This window comes from Micropterus salmoides, unplaced genomic scaffold (assembly GCF_014851395.1).
Source record: "Micropterus salmoides isolate LMB-PRFRI ecotype aquatic unplaced genomic scaffold, ASM1485139v1 Ms_hic_scaffold_4, whole genome shotgun sequence".
Taxonomy (NCBI): Eukaryota; Metazoa; Chordata; class Actinopteri; order Centrarchiformes; family Centrarchidae; genus Micropterus; species Micropterus salmoides.
In genome coordinates this window covers 15,685,464-15,704,188 of record NW_024043372.1, presented here as the reverse complement: position 1 = coordinate 15,704,188, position 18,725 = coordinate 15,685,464, and the positions used below count along the sequence as shown (strand labels likewise).

The 18,725-nt window shown below is 40.3% G+C and overlaps 1 protein-coding gene across 1 annotated transcript; it reads right to left on the bottom strand.

Moving 5' to 3' along the window:
• Positions 1–3,997: 3,997 nt before the first annotated feature.
• On the bottom strand, positions 3,998–18,442 carry inka2 (inka box actin regulator 2). Its single transcript, XM_038695730.1, has 2 exons — positions 17,953–18,442; positions 3,998–7,301 (listed from the first exon to the last, which is right to left on the bottom strand). The coding sequence occupies exons 1-2, from the start codon at positions 18,022–18,024 to the stop codon at positions 6,054–6,056; spliced, it is 1,320 nt and encodes a 439-aa protein (XP_038551658.1). The 5' UTR covers positions 18,025–18,442; the 3' UTR covers positions 3,998–6,053.
• Positions 18,443–18,725: the final 283 nt, after the last annotated feature.

The window sequence follows — 18,725 nt, the reverse complement described above, 5'->3', positions numbered from 1 at the left end:
CCACCCCACCCACACCCACACCCCACCCCACCCACACACACACACACCACATACAGATTATTCTTAGCCCATTTCTAAATGAACCCAGCGTCTTTTTAATCTGGAATGCTCACTGAACTGTTCGTTGAGTGTTATGTAAAGTTATTATGTGTTCTTGTGAGATGGTGTTAAAGCTGAGAGAATGTTGATCAAAGCTTAATTGGCGGCAGATAAATGGTATTTTAATAGGGGTGTGGGGGGGTATTAGACTTTATAGGTTTCAGAAAATGACACAAACATAAGCAACTAATGATAAATTTTTTGTAATTTATGAATCGTGGAATGTGTGGAATGTCAGAAAATAGTGAAAAATTGGCATCATAATATCCCAGAGCCATATGAAACATCTTATTCGGTCAGCCTTGATTAATCTAGTCTAATGATGAATGTCAGTCTGAGTTAAAAATGTACTTTCATGAACACCAGTTTCTGCAAATTGCAACAGGAGAGGCTTTGTTATAAAAACATCTTTGTTTTCGGCCTCCTTTTTACAAGTTCATTTATTTATGTATGTTTATAACTGGCATGTCTCAAATGACTTCTCGCAGAATGAAAAGCCTACTTATGTCTATCTTTCACACAATAAAACTTATGTAATGCAGTACGCAACACCATGAAACACAACACAAACTAGTCTAAGGCTGCAAGGAATAATTCATTATGGAATCCTCTGCAGATTATTCTTTCATGATTAACTGATGAATCATTTTATCTAAAAAATGTCAGAAAATAGTAAAAAAGAAGCTATGTTCAGTTTACAATGATATAAAACAGATATAATTAGAACATCCTTATAACAGAGATGCTGGAACCAATGCATATTTGGCATTTTTGCTAGAAAAATTACCTAAATGATTAAATTATAAAAATAGCTATCTGTTGATTGACTAAGTAATCAATAAATGTATTGTTTCAGCTCTCAAGGACCCACAGATTACCATGTTATTTCTACACTATAGTTATGTTATATATGTTATGTTATAGCCCAGGGCCGCTGCTGTAGGTATCACTTGCTTTTCTTGGACAAAGTGCTCGGGGACAGAAAGATGAACTGATTGATGTGGTTTGATGTGTATCTCATAAAAAGCATCTCAGAGTGTCATGAAGAGCCTATGATGAACTGCAGGGCTGCAGAGGTCGTGTTGCTTTTGTTTATTTATTGAAGAAACCGAAAGAGTTCTTGTACAGATTTAGAATCCATTTAGGGCACAGTTGATGCACAGGCAGTGAGTGACTTGCTTGCTTTGCCCTCAATGAACCTGTTCACTGAGGGCAAAGCAAGCATTCAGCAGCACTTTACTGTAGTGAGGATGCAGAGCAGAAACAAATCCGACTGAGAGCTACAGCTGAAAGCAAAAGCTGGGTTGCTAGGGTCTGATATTTTTCTATATTTTCTATTTATTTTGTAGATTTTGGTTCTTTATAAATATATACAAGTAAATGTTTTAAATGTAATGATAATGTGTTGGAATATTAAAATATTTCAACTAAGCAAAAGCTCCAGAACTGCGACGTAATTGTGGTGAGATTCTTTTGTCTACTAATTCCAAGTTCAGGAATTAACTTTCAGTCTCAAAATATGTAATTAATGGAATGTAAAAGCAGTGAATATAAAGAATCCCGACCCTACAACAATTTTAAAACTAAATATCACATTTATATCCTGCACCAAGAGCTTTTAAAGGTTCAGTGTTTAATATTTCTAAGGATGTATTAACAGAAATGCAATATAAGATCCATAACTATGTTTTCATGGTGTATAAAGACCTTACATAATAAACTGTTATGTTTCTATTACCTTTATTATGAGTCATTTCATCTACATAACCTTGGGTCCCCCTTACATGGACGTTGCCACGTTGCACCACCACGTTCCAACAGTAGCTGAAAACGGACAAACTACTCTACAGAGCATGTTTCATCACTACGTTCTTCTTCTTCTGGCAGTGTAGATGCTCATCACTACGTTGAATACGTATGTTGAAGAAGAAGTAGTAATCATATACAGCAGGGGTTGGCAAATAAGTTTTGCATCGGACCAATGTTTTTATTCATTAGATGGTGTGCAAGAACATAAGACATAATTTTTGAATTGCATGTCATGGTTTTTGGTTAGCACAGTCGGTAAAGTGCTAGATTCCCATCTAGAAGGTTGTGAGTTTAATCCCACATTGGGAGAAATTTTTTTCAACTAATTGATTACGAAGCGACAATAAAGCATGTGTTGCAGTTTGTGTGTGTGTGTTCTGGTGTTTGATCCGCATCTATCATACAAACGCTTATTTTCATTTTCCCGGTATCTGCAGGCAACATTTAGGGGAATCACATCATGTCAGAGGTGTGTCGACACAAAACTTTGGCAGGATCATCTACGACGTTGCTAATCAAAAGTTATCAAAATAATTTTGATTTGTCAATCTGTTTTTCCCCATAAATTTTTACTTTTGTGTCTTTACGAACAATTTTACATAAATGCTTGTAAATCCAAATTGGCTTAAGCTATTTTAACCAAACTTGGAGTATCTGTTCAGATCACTTTAATCTCTTAAGTCATCTGCATCTGGTCTTCTCTGAAAATGTCAGATGTCGCATTTTTCATGACTAGCTTGGATCCCAAATATTGACGCGGCTAGACTAGACAGTTGGTTGCAATTTGCAACATCAAAATCAAATCTTACACACATAACCTTTAAAGCCCTAGTTCAACGTTTAGGGGATATGCGTATGTATCTTCATATTAAGCACACAGACATGAGTGGAATTGATTTTCTCTTGGCTACTGTTATTTCGCCAGACAAAACTAAACAAAATAAATTCGTCAACGACCTTTTTTCCCCTGACTAAAACGAGATGAAGACGAGACGGCGACAATGTACTTTAACACTGACTGTGACTATCTTAAAATGCAATATTGTTGGTGAAAAATGACGAGACTAAAATGCAATTCATAAAATAAAAACATTACTAAAATCTCTCTCTCTTTTTGTCAGTATAATGGGGAGAGAAAATATTACAGGCCATATTTTCTCCCTCTAAATTTTCACTTTAACAGTGTGTTCCTTCAGCTTAATTTTTTCCTTCCTGTGCTTTGAATGCTGGCAGACTGGGACGACGGCAGGTGTGCGAGGAAAACATTACTGTACTGTGCGAAAGAGGTGCTTAGATATTTGGTCCCATTTCAAATACAGCGAGGCGGACAAAACATACAGAGTGCCTAGTTATATCGGACAGCAAGCAATGTGGTTACAAGATTTTAGGAAAAAACATTACAAACTTGAAGTGACATATCAAGGCTAACCACCGGGAATTGAGGTAAGTTAATTCGAATTAAATCGAATTCAGCTGTATTCGAATTTTACAAAACAATTTATCTATATGTGAGATGAGTGAAATAAAGACTAAAATTATGGTTAATGACTAAAAAAAGACAAAGATAATTTAGATTTTCTGATGACTAAAATCAGACAGTCAACTAAAACTTGGAAAAAAAAATAGTATACAGTGGACTAAATATGACAAACTAACAAGGACATTTAACACAGGACTAAGACTAAATTTTAAAATGGGTTACAAAATTAACACTACTCTTGGCAAGAAAGTGAATAAGTGTAGGTGTGTAAATAGTCCTTTACAACATCTTAGTGTAACATTTGGGAAAATGAGTGCTTGTGTGGGTTATACTGTAAGTAGGGCTTGGTGATCACTGACAGTCCGTCCTCTTTATGTCAGTTAGGGTAGGCTAAATAATATGAACAACCTAGTGTAAATTATTCCAAACTACTGTGAACTAAAAGCTAACAATAAGAGAAAATACTTTTATTAATATCGTGATACTGATTTCAACCCCTTTTTCCAACCATATTTATCAGGATGTTGTTTGGCTACAACTATTCCATGACCCACCAGTCTAACAAATTAACCAATTGATATGCAAAACTAAAGTCAAGACACAGTAACATTTCTTTCTGAAAACAGATTTAATTTACAAAAAGTCAGTGACAGTTTTATGGTGCACATGACACAGAATCACTACTGAAGGTTCGCAGAACCCTGATGAAAAATGGTGTGGAAAATTACACTTGGACAACTGTAAATAGGAAGAAATAAATGTTACATTTACATACACATACTGTGTGATATGACATCTCAGACTGTGTCTCATGGCACAACCTTCTCAGCAGAAACCGTGTGTGTGTGTGTGTGTGTGTGTGTGTGTGTGTGTGTGTTGGACCCTCTGAATGTGCAGTATGTATTGACCTGAATACTGAGACAACACCATATGGATCGACTGACCAAGACACTCAAAAGACCGAAGGCCTAATCCCTGCTGGCTAAGTTGATTGGTCTGGGTTCCCTTTTTTAAAACGGAATGAAATTAACAGTTTTTTTTCTCCATAACAATAAGAAGTTAGTGTATCAGATTGTCCTTGCATAACAGTGGTCCTCTATAAAAAGAAAGTATTTTGAGTCTGAGCGGGCAGTGTCCTCTGTAATCCTGAGGGAATCCTGATATTTATGTGAATTTGTGAAGGAAGCTGAAGTTCGTTCGTAACCGATGCTGCATGAAATGGAAAAACACAGAAACTGTTCATTATGATACAAGAGAATAGATACTGTATGTCAAATATTAACTCATCAGATTGTGGTTTAAATACAACTGTGGTGATGTTTACATGTTGAACTGTAATATTACTGTGACATATTTATCTGTGTAGATTAATGAAAACCATGCGATGGGACATTGCAGTAAATGTTTGTTATTGCTGCTGTTTGGTTGATGACAGTATGTACAATTTTCAATACATTTACCTTGCTTCTGTCTGATCGAGATTACAGATATTTACCTTCACTCTCAACTGTCTCATCCCTGTCACAGCCCTGTAATGTATTTACCTGTGTGTGTGTGTGTGTGTGTGTGTGTGTGTGTGTATATACACAGTATGTAACAAAATTCAGCTCATCCACAAAGCTTTGAGATTAAACAAGCCCGTTTTGCATCTTCTTCGAGCCTTTGGCGAATGAGCTTTACATAATGACTGGATACCAGATGGCAGTCAGTCAGTAGTGGCTGTGCCATCTTTACCCCCTCCTCTCACTGCGTAACAACGAGGAGGACTGATAGTTGACTCAATACGTGCCATGTCTACACGGCAAATGAGTATTTCCAGCATGACAGCAAGCACAACCATTGCTGATTACAAGGGACAAATCTCAAAGTTTAATGTGCAATCTTTGACGTAGTCATGCACTGTATTGCTGTTATGTCTTTCTAAGCAAGATGAGGAAGTTGGTTTTTTTTAACAGTGTATTTGAAACCCATTTAAATGCACCATTGTCTCATAGTTTACTCCTGTGTAACTTTCATTCCCTGAGCAAAGTGAATGAGACCAACAAATTCAGTTAAACCTGAGTTTCCAGGGCGTCAAGGCCTGTTGGAAACAAGAGGGAGCTTATGACAGTTTAGTGGCAGTGCGTTCAGTAATAGCTGTTTGTAGCATCACTTCTAAAAAAACATTAACCATGCAATCCAACAGATGGTGTTTCTATTCAAAGATGCAAAGTAGTTAGATATTTCAGTGTGTTTCCTGTAGCATACAGTCGTTGTGAAAACGTCTGTGGATGGAAAGATCTCTGATGATGGTGACATTCTGAGAGCGATGTCCATGTCAAAGTACCATCTTGTAAGACATCCAGAGAACCCAGTCATACATGCACGCACGCATATGAAGAAATTTGAATGATACAAAACTTTCCTTAAAAATGTCTCTCTCTAACTCAGACACTCTCCAGCACTCACACGCCTAGACACACACAGCAAACGAGTTTTAGGTTTTAGGATTGTCAGACAAAATGATAATCTTGTGGGTGTGAAGCTCATCGGTTCATTTTTGGAAGATAACTGTGTCCAAACCTCTCATTAAGTTATTCATTCATCCCCCTCCAGCACAGCCAGAATCCCCCAGCACCTGTCACTCACTCAGTCTGGCATCACTGGCAGTCTGTTGGCTTCACTGTCAGACCCACACAGCTGTGTTGTAGTCAAACAAGGGCTGCATTTTCTCCAGACCAGTCTCTGGCTGTCTCCTGTCTAAGTAAATCCCAGCAAATGGCTGCTGGTGGGCCTGGGGGAAGTAGTGTTGGTGGTTCCTCTCTGCTTCAGCTAGATGCGGACACGGCCTGCCTTTGCCCTGCTGTCCGCTTGCCCAGAATGGCAGGTAGAAGCTGCCTTTTGAACTTTTAGAAACCAGTTTCTTATGCCTTTTGAAGAGGTCACCCTCTGGCAGTTCAGGAGCCATCCAGCCAGGCCTCTCCTTGAGCAGCTTGTCCCTGTCTGGCCTGACGCTGCGCAGGAACTTCTTGAAGATGTTTGTTGTTAACGAGAACTTCCTGCAGATCTCCTGCGAGCGGCTGAGGCGGAGAGGGTGCGCTGGTGTGTCCGGTCTGTCCGCCCCTCCATCAGCTGTCCTCTCCTCTCTCCTCTTGTTACTCTCCTCTTCTTCCCCCTCATCCCTTTCCACCTCGGGCAAGTCCAGCCAGTTTCCCACGAGGTCGGCAAAGACGTTGTCACCCAGCACTAAGGGCTGACGGTTGCGGCTGCGGCTCATGAGCGAAGAAGTCCAGTCGCTGCCGTCGTCTGTACTGTCCTGGGAGTAGTCACTGTCCAATGAAGGGCCCTCTCTTGAGAGGCTGTACAGGATCCCGGGGAGGTCCACCACCTGAGCACGACTGGGAGCCTGTGGATGAGTGTAGGGCTCTGGCGGAGGATTTCCCACCATAGGTCCATAGAAATCCACCTGCGGGGCGGCGTATCCCGACCACCTCTTGGGTATAGACTCAAGGTCATTCTCGCAACGCGCACTTCTTTCACTTCTTTCACTTCTCTCACTCTCAAGGCTGGATGCAGAGGAGGACGAGGTTCCCAGGCTGCTTCTGTTTTCAGACAGGCTCCTGTCATCTCGGCTGAAGGTGTTTCTGCTTTCCAGAGACGGCCTTGGACTTGGCATCGGACTGTGGCTGTGCTCCTCACGCATGGTTTGGCGAAAGCAGGGTCTGTGATCCTTGCCCGAGGTTGAAGCCGCTGTAGCTGACGCTTCAGGAGGATCTGACAGAGCAGGATGTGGGAGTCCTCTGTTAATGGGCCGACCTGAAATATCAAGGTTTTCTAGCGCTGTCTGAACCTGAAGAAGCTTGAGTTCCTGGAGGGCTCCCATCATTGAATTCATCTGAGCGTGGAGGCCATCTCCGGCTTCTTTCATAGACACCTGCAATGGAGACAGAGAGAGTGTTAAAAAGATGATAATGAGAAACAAAACGGTCCAGTTTGGCTGAGCAACTGAACAACCTGTAGAGGCTTATTGCATTTTATTGCATGAAAGTTAGACATAAGTAGGCTTTTCATTCTGCGTCACTCATCATTTGTCTCAGCATCAGTACTAATCTAATTACAGACCATCAACTGGCAATATTAAAGGCATTAAACATGTATTAATGATTAAAAATTACAGTATGAGTCCTGTCTCTGTCGGTTAGACTCTTGTATTTTTCAGGCTGCGCACCTTGTTTAATTATGGGTCATGTGACCTAGTTTTGGATGACAGGCCTGGGTCCCATATGGCCTGCGTATGAGACTAGATCCATCCAATGACAGCTGTAAAGCAGACTAGCTTGCCATTTTTTTTTCTGTTTTTCTTTTTGCATCCATCCATTTACTTTTTTCCATATTTGCTCCCTCCTCCGAGCTCTTTGTCTATACTCTTACTTCTCTCGGTACGACAGTAATCATACACTCGGCTTTTATCCTCCTCCTCCTCTCTTTCTGCTTTCATCTGTTTAAGAGCCTGTCATGTGACCAGGACTAACTGTCTTCTCCTGAAGGTAGACAGTCCAGAAGCAGCATCGTGACCTGTGTCTTAACTTTGAGGCTTGAATCATCTCGCCCCTGGACCCAGACTTTGAATCATTCTCATAATATAACAGGTTTATCTTTATTTAAGAACATGTGCAAAGGTAGCAAGTGATTCATGAGTAAACCTGACGAGAGCCCTCCCTTTAAAAAAAAAAAAAAAAAAAAAAAAAAAGTGTGGGAAGATGCCATAGTATGTGAGGAATTTTGAAAATGTCTATAGCACACCTACAGCAGACAACGCTGATCAACAATTCTTTTCCCTAGAAACCAAGATGTCTTTCAGGAACAACAACTAACTGTCAACTGAACATAAATGCAGTTTATTGCACATAAAAACAACAGGCCTCTATCATGACAACAAAAAGCTACTTTTAATTTAAATATTCCTTTAAAAATGGAAAAACGAGAACCTGTTAAACTCACAGCTCATTCTATAACTCAAATAATAGAAATTTTTAGAAATCGAAACCTGCACCTTACCTTCTATAACCCCTTAACAAAGCAGGAGGTAAACATATCCCTGTGTGTCTCTCTGTTGTTGTTAGTCTGCACCTCTGCCAGCCTGTCACTGTCTCTCACCTTTCAAAGGGATCAGTCTGATGGCCCCTATATGTATCTCTCTCAAAGGCGGGGGGGGACACCCCTGGGTGTGACAGCCAATCAGCACTGCCCGTCTAGACTACCCCAAAACAGCGGGGTGGGGGGGGGCACTCAGGCGGAAACGGACTGACAATGAGAGGATAGAGAGGGGAGACAGCGAGTGAGAGGGATAGTAAGAGTCAGCCGGGTGAGTAGAGATGGAAAGAGGGAGAGGAGGGAGGAGGCTTGTGTGATGGGGAGGGATCCCTCGCCATATGTTTACATGTTGAAGAGAAAACTGTTGATGGATTTAATTATGGATCACACCATAAGAACACATGAGGGGGGTTATAGATGGGAGAGAGGGGGGTTAGTTGTAGTTGTAACAACTGTGATATTTAATCTATAGGGAGCAGTTACTGTGTTGAACCCCGGGTGGGAAAAGTAGCTGTGTAGAACAACTGACAGCACAGCATCATAAACAAAGCAACCTATAAGCACCGTGAGAGATGGAACTGTTGCAGGATTTGGGTTTTGTGGGAAAACAGGCAAATGTAATGGATAAGAAAAAATCTTGGGCTACATTTAAAATAAAAAATAAAATTCTAGCCATGAGATAACAAGCAAATACCCATGATATTATTGATATTATTATTATTAATATGTTCAACTTATATTGAATTCTGAAGTAAAATGTTTTAGGCTTTAGGAATGGTAATGCCAGTTTGTTGGTCGCCTGGTCCAAAACTTTGGTCCTAACTGAAATATCTCCAGACATTCACGGTCCCCCATGATGTTGACTTTTGTGGTTTTTGGTGAAATGTCAGCAACAACAATTTCATAGATTGCCACTAAACTTGGTAGAGAAATTTATGTCCCTTTGAGAATGAATGGTTATCATTTCAGTAATCTCTGAGGGATTTCTGTCACGCATCATCGGGTCCAAAGGTTAGTTTGTTTAAAAACTTTGGCTTATCACCAAACTAGCTAAACTAATAACATTGTGATGAGCCTCAGATTTACTTTGTGTTTAATGCTAATTATCAAATGTTGCTAAAATGCAAAACTAAAATGGTGAACATAGTAAACATTATATCTGCTAAAAATCAGCATGTTGGGCACAGCAGTACTTTGAGCTAAGTGCTAACATCAGCATGCTAACATGCTCACAGTTACAATGTTAAGTACAACCTCATAGAGCGGCTAGCTCGGCTGTAGACTCTTAGTCTACTTTCTAAAATATATAAATAATATTTGATATTGCAAAACGTTTTTAGAACAGTGACACTTTCTTAAAATACTAAGGCCAAAACTAATGATTCATTTTATAAATACTTAAATTTTTCTGCCAATTATTTTCTGGGTTAATCATTTAATCTATATTAAAAAAAAAATGCAGTCCCTGTTAGGCCTACAATCTCTCTTGGTATCCCTCCTTGATAAATTACTTAATTGATCATCTGACTAAGCAATTCAGCACTATGTACTCAGAGGACATTTACATGATCTGTACCTCGACACTTATCCAATACAATAATGCACCATTAACATTAAACCTGTGGGTTAAAACACTTTGCTCATCACTAACATATGGCTGAGTAGGTGCACAGGGACGTGAATAGGTCATGTAATAGGCCTATCAATGCACATGCTGGGAAACAAAAGCCTCTGAGCTTCCGGTTGGCTCACTAATTTAGGCAGCAAAGGTACGTGTAATTAGCACAATCAGGTTGTCTCTTGTCTTCATGCTTTCCACATATGGGTGACTTCATAAGCTGTAATTGCTTCTGTCCCGGGAGAGGCTGGGAAAGAGCGCATAATTACGGTTTACTTTCCTCCACATCAAAGGTCAACAAGTCTGAAGACAAGATGACATGCAGATTTATGTATTGTTTGTTACATCTTCAGAGGCAGACATGTGGCTTCAGTGAAGTTTATGCAGAAATCAGCTGAGGGATTACCGCACCCTGAGCTGCTGGTGAAATCTGGACCACTTAAATGTATTAAATCTGTTTTTGAAATATTATCTCCTAAGCAGACTATTCTCATGCAGTCTAAAAGGACCTCACCTGTTTGCACATACTAACCAAAACACCCTAATTTAACACTCACATGCAACTTTTCCATTATCCCCAAAACTCAGGCGTTTCCTCTGGTTTATTTAAAACACACTGTGTTGTTTACTGGCATTTCTATTCTAAGGCAACATATTAATAATTCATATTGTGCCCTGGGGAACAAACTGAGGAACGGTAGTAAACTAAACCCTATTATTCCACTTTTACCATGCCAACTAACTCCAGGCACTCCACGTCTGCCATTTCAAAGCTGAACTTTGTGGCCCAAATATGTCAGTCCTTTCAGCCTTCATTCTGGCGTCTGCTCAGGAAGCTAAAAGTGACTTTACAATAATGTCCTGCGGCAGTTTCTAGTTTAAACACAGATGTTGTTCATCCTGAGATGTCTCACTTTGCCTCGTAATGTGTGACTCAGCTCAGGGCCTAGTTAGCACAAAGACACCGAGGACTCAGACCTGCCAGAACTTACACAAGCACCTTAAGGTCTTACCCAGAAAAAGAAAGCGATGAGGAAAAAAATGGCAGTCTAATCTAATTTGATAAGAGAACTGGGATGAAATTGGGGCTGCAGGGAATTGCAGTACTGCCCAGAAACGCTGGCATCATTAACCCAGCCTTGTGAAGTTTAGTTAAATCTTCTTTTTGAACAAAAGCCTCCAAACTATTTCAGCCATTGAATCCATCAAGCGTGCATTTCTATAAAAAGATCACTTTAAAAAAGCTAGCCAAAATCTGCTGAATGAATGGAAGAAGAACCACACACACACACACACACACACACTACATCTGTCTGCAGTGATGCCAGCCAACCAGACATAATTGCCAATTAAGTGCTGGATGCTTCAAAGTTTAAGAACAATGGCTGCAGTCTTAAATTAATGTTGGATGGAGGCGTATTAAAATGTTCTGGCCATTTTAATTAAAACATTTTAATTCTGTATTTTTATATTCTATAGATCTGTCTACTGTGAAGATGCATCCAGAAACTATTCAGTATGCATGCAAGTGAATTAAATACCACAATAAATAAATCAATGCTTCTTCTCTGCTGTCGGGTGAGATCGAGCTGTCTGCCTTTCTTGCAGCCTTGATATTAACTCCTTTATTTATGGAGGGGAAAAATAAATGCACTGTGCAAACACATTGAGCTCACACATCCACACATGTCCAGACGTGCCTCGTTTGAATGAAGTCTGTGTCTATTTTTGAGGCATGTATATGTGTACTTGCATGTTGTGTTTACTGATATATTCTAACTGGATTATTAGGTGAGAAATAAACACACAAACTGCCTCTCTGTTCTGGCTATGAAATTCAGGCTATTCACTGTTTATTTGTTATTTGCTGGAGGGGGAGGAAACAGTGGTGCCAAGGTTATCAGACCCAAAAGGTCTTCCTGTTTAGAAGGAGCTGGCCGGCAGCAGCAGCTAGCATACTCCACCCTCCCTCCAACTCCACCCCTAATTAAAAATGAATGGTGGGGTGTCAAGGACGGCAATGGGGTCTCTGTCCAGGGGATACAGAGGGGGTCTCTGTGACTACCCTGCTGGACACGCCACAGACCGCTGTGGACAGCACCCGAGGTTGCAATCAAGAGGCCAATAAAGCTGTGGAGCATTCACTGAAAGAAATAAATTACTGTGCACACGGCCATGAATGCCTCTTTGATGAAAAAGGTTATATGGTGACTCTGTCCGAATGTCCTCGGGGTCACGTTCAGGAGGAGGAGGAGGAGTGTGAATAATGTTCAGTAAAAGAGAATGAGACACAGATACCTCTTCTGTGATGTCATGACAGATTGGTTGTGTGTAGACTTCCACGTCCAGAATTTTCTTCTTGTAATAGTGAATATGTTGCTGTCCTTCATATAATAAGTCCTCGCATAAACTAGGACTTTAAACCTAAATCACAAAAAACATTTCCTCAACTATTGCCACTGATACTGTATCTACCCTGGCAGTTAGTTGGCAGTTTTATATGCCCACATTTTGAGATATTTGTCGGTCAGTTTTCTGCCCCCACCACAGTACCACCCAAAAAAATGACAAGCTTCTGTCGTCTGTGCAAATGGCAAAATACAATGTCTATACTGAACTTACAAGTTAAGTCTTTTAGTGGCCATGTGCATTGCTGTATGACAACAAAATGTCAGACTTGGACACAGTAGGCCGCTTTCATACCAAGAGTCAAGGTTGGTTTCTTTTAACTGTGGCCACGATCATTCCACAACAAAATGTTTTTAATATATCCCAAATCTCAGCCTGTCCCTTACATTAGGAGTTATTTTAACCTTAACTAAGTATTTTTTTCCTACACATCCTGCGGTTGAGCGTGTTGGTTCATTATCAATAAATGTAACCAAACCTTATGGGGTAGGTACGCCATTGATATGCCACCATGCCGAAAGGGGTATCACATCCAAAGGAATTAGAGTAAAGAAATTATGTATTTTGTCATTAATTCTGGAGGACTTTTTGGATTAAGATGTCGGTGTGAATATTTCTCATTGGAACTATTTTCTACCAAAAAATATAGTTCCTGTGAAAACTCCTCACGAGTTCTGTGGGTTATCCAGAGCAAAGGGAACACTGTTTCTGGATAGAGACGATGCTCCTGCATTTTTAATGCATGCAACTTCTACTCCAGATCATCCAGGTCAATGCATATCCTCGGTTGTATAGGGGTTGCATCAGAAATCTCAGAGACCAATATCCCAAAAGCTTGGCAAATAAAACCAAACTGTCAAGAAGAGGTAAGTCGAAATAGTTAAATGGGTGAACTGTCCCTTTTTTTAAAACAGAATCAATTTAAACCAATATATCACTGCTTCTATGACCTTCTGTCCAGCAAAGACTCCCTGGCGGCCTTTTCAGAGATGGGAGGTGGTTTAATAGCTTGTTTCCTGCTACAGCTCATTTACGCCGAAACAATCCGGCTGTGGGAGACGCAGGATGATTAGGATCCATGTCATCATCTTTGGCAGATGATATTTGGAGACAGTCTGGGACCCAATCTGTTATCTTCCTGGTTGAAAATCATCACTGGAAACAATAATTGTTAGCTAGATGCTTGATAGAGGAGCAGTTGACGTCAGCACCTTGTGTGTGTGGGCAGTGAAAGTGCATACGGCCATATCTCCCGCCCACAGTTGTAACATCAAGTGTGACGTTAACATTGCAGAGACCTCAGAAACTCTCCCCCGTCTTAGACTAACATAAAAAGCAGTGTAAATCTAGAGACGCATTTCCTGATGAAAATGCATGCGAGTGGTTTGGTTTTTGTGCAGCATTATGAGCATTTGACAGCTCACTGAGTTGTGATTTATTGGGAGTGAATGGGCCACCATAGGCCTTAATGAATTATATTATCAAACCCACAGCAATGTGTTATGTATCCACTTTACTGTACATGTCTTCCTAATGTGCTTATTTACAATTGTTGCAGTGTGGAATACAGAGTGTTTTGGAAATTTGAAGTTTGTACATTATGCTAGTGCTGAGTCAATACAATGGGAGTAAATGGGCCTCTGTTACATATATATAGTGCTTGGATACACTATACAACACATATTCCACTTTGGCAGCAGAACAGTTCCAAAAGTCCAATTTATTTTAGCCAAAGAAAAAGCAATAATGTAAGACTAAATGTAATCTGAAGGCCGCAAAGACACAACAACACGAGAGAGCACAATATTGATCTAAATCTCAGTGAGAGCAAATACCCACGAGAAATACTCCACATATTTTTGTTCAAATTAAAGCAAACAGAGGAGAGGAGAGACACACATCTTGATCTCAGACCAGCGGGGTCACACGTGTGGTTACAGCAGCAGCGTTATTAATCACTCAACTGTCTTTTTAAACAATAAATCCTGAATTTCCCATAATTATAAACAGGCTTTGTGAAAAGGTTAGCAGCTCCATCTCAAACACAATAATCACTCATGCAAAACCCCAGAGCTGGGCCTATTTTAGCTGAGGGGAAGGAAGGGCAGGTTGGTGAATAGGAACCATGAGGGAGGCGCCAAACAAACAAACTTAAAGTTAGACCACACTACACTGCTTTGTGTTATGTGTATGGTTTTTTTGATCCCACACCCTAAAGGTAACAAAGAACATAATACGCTGAGGCACACAAGCTTTCTCGAATACACTGAAGGTTTGGCACCTGTGTGAATTTTTCTCAGATTTCATGATCTCATGCTTGCCGGCTTTGCTGTTGAATTCCAAGGTGACAGTCATGTTTGGAAATGCGCCCCAGGTGTCACAGGGATAAAGGAGTGAGATGTATATGAAATCAGCTTCAGCAGTCACGACACCAAAAGGTTTGACTAACGCTTTAATGTCTAAAATTCCGGTGTTAAGCAGGTGTGAACCTTACATTTAGACAAGATGACTCAAAGGCATGTTGGCGTTCGTGTCTTTGACTCTTAAGTAGGCAGGAAAGGGCTTATGTTGTGGTTTTTTTTTCATGACTCTTTGTCTGGATGAATAATGAGTCATGCATGAACTTAAAAATATTTCATTGTTACCATGATATCCTCAGGATTTCTATAGAGCCTTGCAGTGCTTTTTAAAGACACAAATGAACCTTAGCAGCCTGTTGACAAACTCTGTTTTCAGTGACAGACATAGAAAAGATGATGATACATTCCTGACTTGAAAACAAACCTGCCAGCTTTCAGTTTTAGCGTCACTGGCATGGTTGGATGTGGTTGGGCATTAGGAGGAATACACCCAGGTGAAGGATCAAATGTTCAAGTGTGACCTAACACTACCCCGCACAGACTGACCCACCTGACCCCTGACACAGTGGGCACACTTTCGTATGACACTCGTCGTCTTTTAGAGCTGTCAGTGCACTGAGGTTCAGGGTGTCTATGTGAAGCTCTGACTTCACAGTTGTAATTTACTTGACTTTTACATAGGCTTTGAATGCCATACTCAATTTCTATAATGCTACAGACACTGCAAACTAAACTAGATATATTTTCTTCTTCAGAGAAATCTTTCAGTACTTGTAAGGAACTGTATCAAGGTGAATATTTAAAGGACCATATTAGACCTTTTTTTTTTTTTTTTTGAAAGTTTCAGCTCCTTATTTAAACAAAGCTGCTAAACATTTTCAAATGCACGCTGTCATGTTTTAGGTCTTGGATATATTTTACCACGTGTACCTGGCAGTCATGAGTGTCCATCCATTTCCATACGGTATAAAAATCAATTAGCAACTTCTTTTTATGCCGAATTAAAGAAAGGGCAACTTTCAAAAGTGTCATTTTTTGATTGATGTGGAAAAACGCAAAATCCTCGCTTAGAGACCACTAATGTAGCTTCCTTGTCGAGCTGGACTGCTACGTTACTCACTGATTAGGCCACAGTTTAGGCAAAATAACCACTCCTTTCAAACAGAAAACAGCAAACGTAAACACAAGGTCACACAAAATGAAATGGCAATTCAGTCTGATTATCAGGCTCCCTGAAACTTGCTTGAGTTGTGAATGTTGTCGAGTCTGCAGTAATTGTTGTCAAAGTTACTTCACCGTGGCATGGGTAATGTAGTGCAGTCAGATCAATCTGGAATTAAGCTGTGGTATCACAATAACTACTTAGTTACTAATGTAACTTTGACAGAATGAATCAAAACTATATATCAAGTGTGGATTACATAACTCAAGAGCGTTTCAACAGTCTGCTAACTGATTTTCAAACAATCAGATTTTTCAAACAATACAGAGATTAATGGAAACCAATAGCTTCCTGAGACCGAAAATCCACACAAATGTCTTTGACACAGCAGCATTTACAAAATATTTCTTAAAGGTGGATGTGATTTGTGGTAAATTGACATGCAAAACAACTGGCATGGTCCTTTTTAAAACTATCGCAGCCTTTAAATCACAAGTGGTTTTGAAGAACTGTTTGACTCTGCATCGCAGGTGTACGTTGTTGTTAGATGTTTGTGATCTCTGTGTTGCAGATGGAGCTGGTTTACCACTCTCCAGTGAGCATTGGGTAAAAATCTGTCACAGTTGAAAGAAAAGTGACAACCTTGGCATAGACACCCCTTGTTTTCTGAACAACAGATTGCATCACACATGGTCCTGTGCAGGGGGAGACTGCCTTGGCTTTTTAACCGGCATCTGCTCTCCATTCTCCCATTTGATCCCCGGCATGGCACGACACTTTTTCTATTATGTTACCAAACTGTGATATGGCAGCTATAACACAACATGTCCTCCTGGCATCGACGTCTACTCCTAGTGCCACTTCACAGACATGTGGCTAATTTGGAGAAGCAAATCAAGAAGTCACAAAGCAGCCATGCGAGGCTTTTCTGCGGTCCAGTGGCTGGATGGAAAGAAAAAAAAAAAACTGTGCGCACTTTGAAGAGGATTCCAAATGAAATCTGTGCCAGTTAAAGCTCCTTTGAAAATGGGTCTACAGTGTGTCACTGCCAAAAAATTTGGGTGTGAGGGTGCAGCTTACATGTTTTGTTTTTACATCTCAAAGACAGGGGCAAGAGATAGCACTCTAAATTTGTCCCCATCAAACACATTTTGGAGGGGATACATGAACATAGCACATATTATTAGCAATATGATTAAAGTAAGACCTCAACAGTCTTTTGTGAGGCTGCAACTTATCATCTTTATCAATAAATCTGATAATCATCTTCTTGATTAATCGATCATTCATTTTTTTCTTTAAATTGTCAGCAAGCAGTAAATACTCACATTTAAGGAGCAGGAACCAGCAACTTCTGGGCATTTCTGCTTGAAAAAGTAAATCAAACAGTTGCTCTACTGCCAAAGCAGTTTTCTGTTGATGAACTACTCCATTAATCAACTGATCATTTCGACTCTATCGCAACAAATGCATTAAAATATTGTGATTTTTACAACCATTACTTTTTGGAACCATCAGGCTCAGAGCAGTCCCCCTTAAAAGAACAGGAAAAACTGTCTTGAACTCATTAAGCTTGAAACATCTGTCCCAGATGCGTGGACAGAGAGGAGGAGGATATGTACACATGCCTCTGGTGTGCCCAAAGCTTTAAGCCTACACAGATTAATGCGATTTTAAAAAATACACATACACCCCCAACTGAAGCTAAAAACCAGAATATCAGAGAGAATGTGTGAGGACACACAGACATGCCAAGACAAATCTGATTTGCTATTTTCAATATTTTGAATGAGAAATCATTTTTTTTGTTTGCGCGTCCATACGCGTGCCAATTAGCACATTAAAATGCTACACGTTTAAAATGTACATTGATAAAGTAGAAAAAAACATGCTTGACTGCTGATAGCAATAGTAGAAGTAGAGTAAATCCAACACAACATACCAGTTCTTGCTTCAGTCGTCTCAGACACGCATCCATGTTTTTGCATTCTGGTTTGGAGAGCTGTTGTTCCATTTTTGGAAACACGACAGTTTTCAGATGAAACGCTTCGCGAGTCGAAGCAGCTCGAGCATGACTATGAAAGCTTCCTGCTGGGCAGGAAAATTAGAAATACACTCTCGTAGGGAGCAGAAAACAATTTGCGATTGGAGATGCAAATCCTGTTGAGGAATGTGCGCGCGGCTCGTAATGACGCGAATCCTGTAATTAAAAAAACAACAACTGCTGACGAACATGCGTTTACTCCAAAAAACTAAAATGAGGTCCTTCTTGCGGCTGCATCCAGAGTCTCAGTCCGTGTGTGTGTGTGTCTCAGTGGCCGCTGCTTGGCTTCTGTCAGCCTGCTGCGTGTGTGTGTCTGCCCGTTTCTCCCCCTCTGCTATTTTCCCATTCAAGAGGAGCGCTTACGTTGCTCATCCAGTTTCCTCCAATGAGTGAGCCTCTCGAGACGGACTCAATCTCATTCAAACTAGGGTAAAACGGAAATCCGTCATTTATTATGGACGAGTAGATTTATCCACAGCAGCTTGTAATCATTTCACAGATATATGAAGAGAAGGACTGAAACATCTGGAAGTAGGCCTATTTGAATCAAGGCTCAGATGGTTCGTTCCACTGAAAGTAAATATCTCTACTCTGTAACACTGGCAGACTGTAGAATAGGTTCTGCAGCCATTGTTGCAGCGCATTGGACTGAAGGAGGAAGTTAAAGGAGG

Coding starts and splice junctions, on each gene's coding strand:
- inka2 (XM_038695730.1), bottom strand. CDS start 18,024: ATGGAACAACAGCTCTCCAAACCAGAATGCAAAAACATGGATGCGTGT. Junction 7,302..17,952: donor GACGACTGAAGCAAGAACTG/GTATGTTGTGTT, acceptor TCTCCATTGCAG/GTGTCTATGAAAGAAGCCGG.